General features: G+C 32.6%; 2 protein-coding genes across 2 annotated transcripts; one reads left to right on the top strand and one right to left on the bottom strand.

Annotated features, from left to right (window-relative positions):
• Positions 1 to 218: 218 nt before the first annotated feature.
• LOC142178108 (uncharacterized) lies at positions 219 to 4,902 on the top strand. Its single transcript, XM_075247439.1, has 12 exons — positions 219 to 434; positions 889 to 1,037; positions 1,127 to 1,715; positions 1,823 to 2,026; positions 2,219 to 2,350; positions 2,431 to 2,536; positions 2,682 to 2,762; positions 2,852 to 3,001; positions 3,220 to 3,295; positions 3,398 to 3,524; positions 4,030 to 4,569; positions 4,690 to 4,902. The coding sequence occupies exons 1-12, from the start codon at positions 219 to 221 to the stop codon at positions 4,900 to 4,902; spliced, it is 2,583 nt and encodes an 860-aa protein (XP_075103540.1).
• A 569-nt stretch (positions 4,903 to 5,471) lies between these two features.
• On the bottom strand, positions 5,472 to 8,617 carry LOC107817122 (uncharacterized). Its single transcript, XM_075247434.1, has 6 exons — positions 8,437 to 8,617; positions 7,707 to 7,911; positions 6,976 to 7,526; positions 6,664 to 6,769; positions 6,159 to 6,558; positions 5,472 to 5,954 (listed from the first exon to the last, which is right to left on the bottom strand). Exons 1-6 carry the CDS (start codon positions 8,615 to 8,617, stop codon positions 5,472 to 5,474), a joined length of 1,926 nt encoding a protein of 641 aa, XP_075103535.1.
• Between the last annotated feature and the right edge of the window lie 1,852 nt (positions 8,618 to 10,469).

The following is a 10,469-nucleotide window of genomic DNA, read 5'->3' as shown; positions in this document are numbered from 1 at the left end:
AATTTAATTTCACCAAATATTGAAGTTAAACCATGAAGAACATCAAATCTCCCAAAAAAATATATAAAAAATCTACAGTATGTGATATCCCCTCTTTCGATTTGGGTGTTTAAACACCAAAATCACCACAAAAACAAGTAAAATCTATACATGCAATGGAACCTACTACTCACAGTTCATCTCCTAGACAAATCCGTGCCGAAATGCGAACAAAAAAAATGCACGATGTAGATGCTGGAGGAAGTGCTACACCAGGCGGCAAACAACTCAAAAGAAAGGGGAAAGAGGTATGTGTAGATGACGACTTTGTTGAAGATGTCCCTAAAATTCCAACAGTTAAAAAAACCAAGTTGCCTTCTGCTTCCACAAAACAAAAAACGAAGAAACAGTCCAAAGAGCTCCCAAAATTGGTTCAGAAAAAAAATTTGGTGAAGGTAAACATTTAGTATTTTCGTTTCCATTTTTTTAGTTTTGTTTTGGATGTAAAAATCTCTGTTTTAAGTGTTTTGGTAAATTGTAGATTAGTTGTGTTAATTTTCTAGATTTTTTGTAGTTGTGGTTTAAAACACGGATATAATTGTAGTTATTTTGTAGTCGTGTTGTAGTTATATTGTCCTTAGCTTTTAAATTTTGAAACAGAGTTGTAGCTACTTTTTGCTTCCTGCATTTTTGTAGATAATGTTTATATGTGTAGATGTCTTGTATGTTTTTGTAGTTATATGTGTGGGTTGGCTGTATTTTTTTGAAGCAGATTTGTATGTATTTTTTCTCCCTGATTTTTTTTAGCAATAAGTGTAGTGATTATGTAGTTATATGTAGATATTATTTATATTAATGCTTAATTTCTATGCAGTTTACTAATGTGAAATAATTTATCATTTTGTGCAGAATGGACATTATTTTGCCCCACATAATGTGGATTATGGTGTGCTTAGATTCTACACTTTGTGTGATCCAAGCATTCCTAGCCAGATAAAAGAGTTATTGTCTCCAAATTCTTTAAAGCTTTTTAAAAACACTTGTTTTGGTTACTTACTGTCTCTCCCCTCCATTTGCATGCAAAATCAAGCTATTCATCTTCTGATGAAGTATGAACTGTCTAAGTCTAATGAATCATTTTTTTCAGTCCACTTGAAGGGGGAAAATTGAATTTTGCCTTGAGAGAGTTTGGTTTAATTACCGGTTTAAATTGTGTGAATAAGTTTACAGATTATGGATATACTTCTAGTTATGTTAGCAAGTTAATGAATAGCTATTTTCCTAACAAAAAAAGAGTAGAGAAGTGGTATTTGAAAAACATAGTAACAAATAGATCTTGGGTAAACGATAAGGATGCAGTCAAGTTATGCATTCTTTATCTTTTGGAATTTTTTGTTTGCCCTTCTGACAAAGATCATGTGTCTTTTATAGACCATTTTAGGTTCTATTTGGTAGAGTCTGATAATTTTGAGTCATACCCATTGGGTATTAAATCGTTCAATCAGGTTATGGAATCTGTTAGGCATCGTCTAAATCCCCGTGTACATTCTTATCTCATACGGGGATGCTCATTAGCCTTGCAAGTGTGGCTTTATGAGTGTTGCTCGACCGTCAGCACGGAGCTTGCTACGAGGTGTTCTGACTCAATACCTCGCATATTAAGATGGTCAGCTACTAAGGGGCAAATTTGGTTAACTGCCTTTGAAGAGAAGATGATCAAGCCTGAGTGGATTAAGGTATTTTTTTTCATTTTTGTATGTTCCTACATTTACCTTCATAATATCTACATTTAGACTACATTTTTTTGTCTTAGTGGAACTAACTATTTTTTTTCATGATTCAGTTCACAAGCATGACTGAATCTGGAGAAGAGATTGGAGTGCTTACTATGCCAAACAAGATTGAGTATGAAGATAAACAAGGTGCACAATCATCAGAGGTTCCAAATGCTGATTCTCCAACATTGGAACCCAAACATATAGACTGTCAAGAGGACAAGGAATCTGTGGCTATGAAGCTCAGGAAGCTAGAAAAGGGAATTAAGCAGGTAAAATTATTAGCTACAATATATTTACATATTTGCTACAATTTATCTACATTGCATAACATTGTTGTTAAATGTAGTATAACAGTATCAATTTGGAGACAATTGTATAAACAATACTGCCTCGTACATAATTAAACTAAATTGTAATTTATTTGAATAAAATTACCAACTAACTATATTTTTAACTTTTAGGTTGATGGAAAGTTAGAGGATTTTAGGAAGGATGTATTTAAGGAACTTCATGACCTTCGAGTGTTTATAGATGATTCTATGAAAAGGGTTTTGAATTTGATAAACAGGAGATATGATGTGGATGAGGCAAAGGTAAGAGTTGAATATATTTATATGCCAAAACAAATTATGACATTTTAAAAAATATAATCAAACTAACATAAAATCTTTAGTTTGCTGGTAGTTCAACCAAAAACAATGACCAAAAACAAGGAGTGAACCACCAGCAATTTCCGTTCAATCTTGGTGATCAAGTGCATGCAAGCACAAGCAACACAGGTATCTACAAAATACATACAAATATATACACTTATTATAAAACTTTATAGAACTGAGTTTTATTATTCACAATTTATCTACAACTTCCTACATGTATGCAACATTATCTAGTATTTTTTACCTATTGTTTTTTTATAAATTGAAGCTGCAGTTTGTCCAGAACATGTTCCAGTACATGTTGACTTATATGGAGAATTTCAAGAAGCAGCTGAGGTAGAACAAGCGGGTATAATATCATACTGTCATTCAGAATAAATAATTGTTATTTATACAATTTTACATTCCCTGTTAAGTAAGTATTGTTTTTTGTAACAGATATTGAAGATATCAATGCACAGTCCCCAATTCACGGAGTGACTATAGCAGCTCAGACAGAACAAGTCATTGAGAAACAGCTAAATGAAGGTGAAGATGTACATCATGTGGATGAAGTTGTTTCTGAAGGTTCAGGCATTGATAAGAAGAGTGTGACATTGGATGACTTTAGTTGCCAGACAACTTAACACAATTGGTTAAGTATGGCGAGCCCATACCAGATGAAGCAACCCTTATTCATCCAGGGAGAACCAGGCAACCGGGGAAACATGCACGATCACCTTTCATACCGCTATATAGTTCTGGAGGCAACAGCTCTATTGGACCTAAATTTTTCTACCTCAAACACCCATTCACAACTCTTATAGGTGAAAATGTAGATTCTGATATGTTAGATAAGTTCAACAAGTGGTTATACCACCGTACTGACAAAGTATTTAAGAGGTATGAATGTTTAATTTGACACTTTCATTTCAACATTTTAAAGTTAAAAAATATAATTCATTCTGTGAATTTTTTTGATTGGGAATTTATTTGTTGTTACAGGAAGAAGGCTCCCTTTTCCATAAAGGATAACCAAATCAATCCTTGGTTTGACCTTAGAGTTGAAAAGGTGGATAAGAAGGAATGGTTTTATTCCTTTGCTCACCCCGGGGGAGTCCTCAATGGCTCGGTAAGTATCAAAGAATAAATTCACAAGATATATTTTCACTTCTGTTTTGTAGTTATATTGTAGATATGAAATATATATGACCATGCCCTTTATTATAAATTGTAGATATAATGTAGACATTTCTTATAAATGCTGCTCTTATTTATTATAGTGTGATTGTATTTAGGTTGAACCTTATGTATCCTATTTGATGATGAATTGTATGTAAAAATTGTATATTTATTAATTTGAATAGAATTGGTATATCTATATTTCATGGCTGTAGTTAATTTGTAGTAAAATTGTAGAGCCAGTTGAAGACTTATAATATTAACTTTAGTTTGCATGTAGATATTATTGAGGCCTTTTGTGGTAGTTGTTGTTACATGTGTTGCTGTGTATAGCAGTTAAAGTGTAGTTATTTGTTAGATTATTTGAATTCTGACTTTGTATTTTAAGGTGTAACTGTTTTGTTGATAATTGTAGTTACATTGTAGCTAACAGTAGATTTCATTTTATTTTGCAGCACATTGATGTTATTATGTATTACTTGAGAAAAAGAGGCAAATATGGCCCCAACCCCAACAACACTAGGTTTACAACAACCGATTGCTTGTTCAAGTCAAAGATTGTACAAATCTATGACAAGTTCATAAGTTCTCCGCCAGAAAAAAAGTATTCGGTTATTAAACCCGATGATGATGTTGCAGAATATATTCTTGGGTATAGACTCCTTGCTAATGTTGCCTGGGATGAAGTTGACTATGTCATTATGCCCATGAACATTGTAGAGAATTTCCATTGGTTGTTGATCGTTTTCGACATAGTGGACAGGCAACTTTATGTGTATGATTCCATGGTGTCTTCACACCATCATAATGCTGTTGAATCATGTGTTGATAAGTTTTCAATCATTATCCCTCTGTATTTGTCTTGCACTGGTTTCTACGGGAAGCGTAAAAACATTGACTTCAAGACCACAAAGGCATACATTGAGAAACCAGTTACAGACCCTCTCAACACAGTGGATGGTTGCAGAGATTCCACAGCAAATGGAAGAATCACTGTAAAAAAACCATTCTCTCTTTCTGGATGTTTAATTATTATTTTTTATAATCATTTGTTAAATAATTATTTTTTTGTCTTATGCAGCGATTGTGGTGAATTTGTGGCTGCTTTTGCGGAGTATGTTTGCATTGGAGATTTGTCAATTCCTTCAGAAGACCTTTCGGATATCGACCAACACCGTAGACGCTATGGAGCTCTCTTATGGGACTATGCTACAAAGAAACAAGAAGATGGGTCAATCAGTGAAAGTGAGGTTACAGGTAGGCTAGCAAGGAGGAAGGGTGCTCCTACATTGAATGAGAAGACTAGAGTCCAGAGAAAGAAGAAATAGTGTCCTGTTTTCCTAGTTTAGTTGATGCCAATTTGTAGTTGAAGGAGAATACATTACTTTATGAACAATTTTTTTTTTATTGCAGCATACCTTTTTGTTTTGTAATTTTATCTTTCATCTTAGAATACAATTTGCCTACAAATAATCTCCATAATATCTACATTTTGGCAACACTCAATGTAGTAATTGTATATAATTTTGTAGTTGTATATATTCATAATTTTTTATGAAATACCTTCAAGTTCTAGGTAATATCTGTATATAACTGTCAGATGAAGTTAAATTAAACAACAAACAGAATAAATAATTACTCCAATCATAGAAATATATTACCCACAATTTATCTACAAATCATCTACCAATTATTACTAAGACTACAATTTAAATACAGTTAACTTATATTTTACCTACAATCTGGAAACACTTTACATTAAAGTTATTTTTTTAATATCAGTTGTATTGTAGATAATAAATATTTAAATTTAATTACACTCTATCAAAGACAAATTTAGATGCCTGATCTTTAAAAACTTAAACTATTACACAAAAAATCTGCTAACTTTAACTCTCTAACAGTTATTTTGAATAACTATTCTAACTACATGATATTCATTTCTTCTGGGCGCATTCTTGCAAGATCTTTTGTTATGCCCTTCACCTCCACAATTTCCACATGACACCTTGTACTTCTTTGACTTTATTTCATCATAGGTTTTATATCTTTCCTTTTGAGGTCTCCCTGGGTGTCTTTTATCTCCTGTCGATGGTTTTACTACCTCATCCAAAATATGTTGTGGCACATTCCATTTGCTTTCATCAGGAAGAGGATTTACTGGCATTTCATACGTACGCAGAAGGCTCTCCCTTGTGTAATACGGAGAGCAATAGTTTTCATATGTTTCATTCCTGTGCCTTAATGCTGCCAAAGCATGCGCACATGGAAGTTCTTCAAGTTGGAATTGGCCACAGCTACATTTCTTATTTTCTAGACACACAATGTACCGCTTCACACCATCTAACACAGTATATATATGATCTGTTGAAGCCCTCACCTACAATTGCAGAACAAACAGAAAAAATATTATCTCAATCATTAAAATTTATTATCTACAACTTATATACAAATCATCTACAAATATTCTACACCTTATATACAATCTACAATTATCTACAATTTTGACTACAATTTATATACAATTTGGAAACACTACATATTAAGTAATTCATTTTTTCTGCACCAAATAAACAGATCTTACCCTAAGCTTCTGAGATAATGTTCTGTTGTCATCTAATTCTTTGTTGAATTTGGCCCCAAGAAATGTGACAGTACCATTCGCCTTCAATAACTTTTCATTGGTCCAACGTTCTAGCAGTGTCCGCATATACTCTAAAAGGTCAAATATCGCCAGCTCTCTTGCATCTTTTGTTACTGCGTTCAACGACTCTGCAATATTTGATGTCATTGTCCACGTTCTATTCACTGTTGCATGTACTCTTGACCATCTATGATAACCAATATCATATAGGTAAGATTTCACACGTGGGTCTACCTCTTCAATCTTCGACATCCTTTCATTAAATTCATCCAGAGTGTATGACCGTGCTGTAGCAAAGTACAATTCATGCAATTGTAGATGACCCTTCTTGAATTTTGACCTAATGTTTGTCCAAATATGTCACATGCAAGAGTAGTGTGGGATGCCCGGATAGACAATTGATGTTGCCTTCAGTATACTCTCATTCCTATCTGAAACAACACACATTGAAGGTCTTTCACCATATGCCTGCTTGAATTGCTCAAAGAACCACTTCCAAGATGCGTCGTTTTCAGAATCAACCACAGCATATGCCAAGGGCAATATTGTTCCTACATTATTAATTCATAAAATATTAATTGGCAGCTTTGAAAATTTATATAAAAATATAAATACATAACAACTACAATATATATTCATAATATATTCATTTTATCTACATTACATGTAATAGCTACAAAATAACTACAAATTACTACAATATATCTATATTTATAGACTGCCTACAAAATGACTACAAAACTTTTACACTTTTTACCTGCTGCATCCATGGTGCTTGCTGTCAGCATAATCCTCCTGTAGGCTGACTTTAAGAATGTCCCATCAACCACTACTATTGGCCTACAATGTTGCCAACCACTTATTGATGTACAAAGAGCAACAAATGCGTATAAGAAGCATTCATCTGTTGTCTTTTTCAATTTAACAACCGAACCAGGATAAGTCTCCTCAAGAATATAAAAATATTTGGGTAATTTGCTGTAGGAGTCAGCCGGATTCCCTCTCAAAAACTGTAAAGCCTTTTCCTTTGGTCTCCATGCTTGCATGTAGCTTAGGTTCACTCCGTGTTCGGATAACATGTCAGTCTGTATGTCCTTTGATGTGTAAACAGTCTTAGGATCACAATACTTTGGAATTACCATGCTACCAACTACATCTGCAGTACGTTTGCGCTGTATGAATGTTTCATTCATTAGGCAGCATGTGTGTTGTCGGTTGAAACTCCTTATCTTGAACATTGAGAAATCATTAATTGACGTTGCCTTGAAGTGCCATTTACAGTTTTCACCAACGCATACAAGCCAGTAGCTACAAAAAGAAATACAATATTTAATACAGATTATAAATGTAGATGCAACAAACGGACTGTTTTAACATAAAGTAACATAAACTACAATGTAACTACAATTTATCTACAATGTTTACATTACACATATCTTGAGTATAACACTGCTTTTATTGGTCTTTTCTCCACAAATATCTCCATACCTTCTACGACTAGATCTTTTAACTCTGAACTGGAACTTGTGCATCACAGAAAAGTGCTTCATTGCAGCAACTACAGTTTGTTTGTCCTGATACACTTGTCCTTCTTCAATAGCAGTTTGCGTAGATTCTGTTATTATTTCACTTTGATATTCCTCTATAGCTGGAGATGATGGCATATCAAGTAACTTTATGGATCCAGATGAACCTGCATCAAAATAAAGATAAACAGTGTACTTATAATTTTGTAGAATATTTGTAGAGAATTTGTAGATATAGTGAAAATTTTGTAGTCATCCATTTTTTGGATGTCAGCCATTATAGTTAATTTCTACTATAACTGTTGCAATTATAGTTTTATTTGAAGACAACATTTTGAAATCAACAATTTCTAATCATAATTGTAGTTTATGTTGTTTTATAAATGTACTAACTTTGTAGGTAATTTTGAAAACAACATTGCTTTATTATATCATTAAACAGATTTGTAGTTTAATTGTAGGTAGCTGTAGTAATTTTGAAGATAATACCGTAAAAACATAAATCTATGCAATTTACAACTATACAAACTTGCACTTGTGTTATCGTTGGTGATTGTCAATTCCATATTGAAATCTTGTACACTTATACATAACAGATATGAACCTAAGTTTTTATTCTCCTTTTTGGTCTCCATATACACACGAACCCCCATATCATTCCTAATCTCCATTGGGGGACAATTGTCGTTCACCGTATTTGATTTCTACAATTTTTTCTGAAATATCAATCGATAGTTGTTCTGCAATTGTAGAAATCAGAATACTGTAGCTTGCATTCTCATCTACCACAATGACATCAACTTCAAAATCTCTAAATCTGCCATAGTTATCCCAATTCTCATTCAATTGTAGTATGATTGCGATTTTGGACATGATTGCTGATGTATTATTCTAATGTTTTTCGTTTTTTTGTATTTCTAGATTGAGAAAAAAAAAGATGAAGAACAGATTTATGATCGCCAATTTGTTTTCTGAAAACGAACGAAGAACAGAATATACCAATGTTGAGTTGTTGAATCTCGAAGATTTGAATTCTACAATTTGAATTCAGTTTGTTGAAGTTGTTCGTAGTTTGTTGAAGCTGGTCGTATTTTTTTTAAAAAAAAAATTCGAATTGTATTCTAAGAGTAAATTACGCAGATGCGAAATCTCCTTTCCTTTTCAAAACTTGAAGTTAATGTAGAATCAATTTATCCCAAGATTCTTTTCTGATTTTTAGCACGTTTTTTATGGAATATTCTGCCCTAATTATTCATAATAGACAAATGGTACATGAATTGTAGGAAAAATATGGACTAGGCGGGTAATTTAGGTATTATGCACATATTTGGTAATAAAGTTTCATATATGGTATAGGAAGGAAAAAATCCCTTTTTTCAAAACCTGATCGAGCCCATTAGGAATATCTCTAGACAACTGTTTTGTGAAAAAATATTTTTTTTTATAGAAAAATCCCTACAAAGATAGAAAGAAAATTACATAGAACTTTTAAGTTGATATGTCTCTGTGTTTGCTGAGAGAGAATCGGTCTGTGTTTTTTTTCTTCCTTTTATTTTTTTTGACTAATTTTATACCAACCCAGGTCAAAAAACATTTTTTTTTTTGTTTATTTGGTTCAAGTTTTTGTTTTCTCTTGAAAACCCCTAGTTACCCTTACTTTTTCTATAAATTATTTATTAATTAGGAGTTGGGAAAAGGAATTCCATGACTGTCAAAATAGAGTGTGAAGGTAAAGTTGTTTAGCGCGTAAACGAGTCATTGTCCAGTCTGGTCTTTCAAATTTGAATACAAAATTGGCTTTTCATCCAAAGAGATATTTTTCTGTACCTCTTCTTCTACAGTTGATTAATGTGAAACCACTGAGGGTGATTAGTACACAAATGAGAAATAATTTATTGTGATATTAAATTAACCACAACTAAAACATAAATCATTATAAGTTTCACAACCTCGATCAGAAAAGAATAAAATACCGCCCATATTCTTAAAGATATAAACGCGCAATACTGTCTGAACTTTGCAGATTCTATAGCAAATCGAAAACACCACAAAAGCTTGAGGACCAGTATTTTTGACGAATGACCCATAACTTTTCTTTAATGTTTCTTTAGCGGAAATTACAGCTAGTCTGAATACGAGAAATTAACACAAGATCCCCTCAAGCTAAGCACCTGATATAAGAAGAAACATGTTAATTAATTTACGAAGAAACTTCTTTTACTTTGATTTTAACCACTTTTTGAGGGAGATAATTAAGGAAAAAGTTAATTAAGAGTTCGATCTAGCGTTAACATTTGTGTGTGTGTGGGGGGGGGGGGGGGGGGTTGTTTTGTAAAAACATAAAAGCAAGCTAACAGCTTTGTTAAGTACATTTGGAACCAACAAAGAAGAACAATAGAAGGAAAAGAAGTCATCCTTATCTATTTAGAATTGGCTAATTAGGAGTTTTTGGAAATTTTGGTTATTCTCGGCATGAATGAGATGTTTCTCAATAACTTTGTGATATATATACATATAATAGACTGCGAATGCAGCATAATCTTTTTCTCGTTAGATCTGATTATATAAGAATAAGATACGAAACTTATAGATTTAAAAAAAAATAAGTTTCTAAAATTTAAAAAAATAAAATAAAATAAAAAAAGATGTGATTAAACCAAAATTGAATAGTAAAAGATGAAACGACACAACATCAGAAATCTCCAATTATGAAATTTTGCCTGCT

This window comes from Nicotiana tabacum, chromosome 3 (genome assembly GCF_000715075.1).
Source record: "Nicotiana tabacum cultivar K326 chromosome 3, ASM71507v2, whole genome shotgun sequence".
Classification (NCBI taxonomy): domain Eukaryota; kingdom Viridiplantae; phylum Streptophyta; class Magnoliopsida; order Solanales; family Solanaceae; genus Nicotiana; species Nicotiana tabacum.
Note: the sequence above shows the minus strand (reverse complement) of the source record. Positions and strands in the feature narration are given on the sequence as shown.

Excerpts from the sequence above, each read along its gene's own strand:
- LOC142178108 (XM_075247439.1), top strand. The coding sequence starts at position 219 with ATGCACGATGTAGATGCTGGAGGAAGTGCTACACCAGGCGGCAAACAA. Across the intron at positions 1,038-1,126 it reads ACTTGTTTTGGTTACTTACT|TCCACTTGAAGGGGGAAAAT; the intron begins GTCTCTCCCCTC and ends CATTTTTTTCAG. Across the intron at positions 3,296-3,397 it reads ACTGACAAAGTATTTAAGAG|GAAGAAGGCTCCCTTTTCCA; the intron begins GTATGAATGTTT and ends TTGTTGTTACAG.
- LOC107817122 (XM_075247434.1), bottom strand. The coding sequence starts at position 8,617 with ATGTCCAAAATCGCAATCATACTACAATTGAATGAGAATTGGGATAAC. Across the intron at positions 6,770-6,975 it reads AAGCACCATGGATGCAGCAG|GAACAATATTGCCCTTGGCA; the intron begins GTAAAAAGTGTA and ends TTAATAATGTAG. Across the intron at positions 5,955-6,158 it reads CATTATCTCAGAAGCTTAGG|GTGAGGGCTTCAACAGATCA; the intron begins GTAAGATCTGTT and ends CTGCAATTGTAG.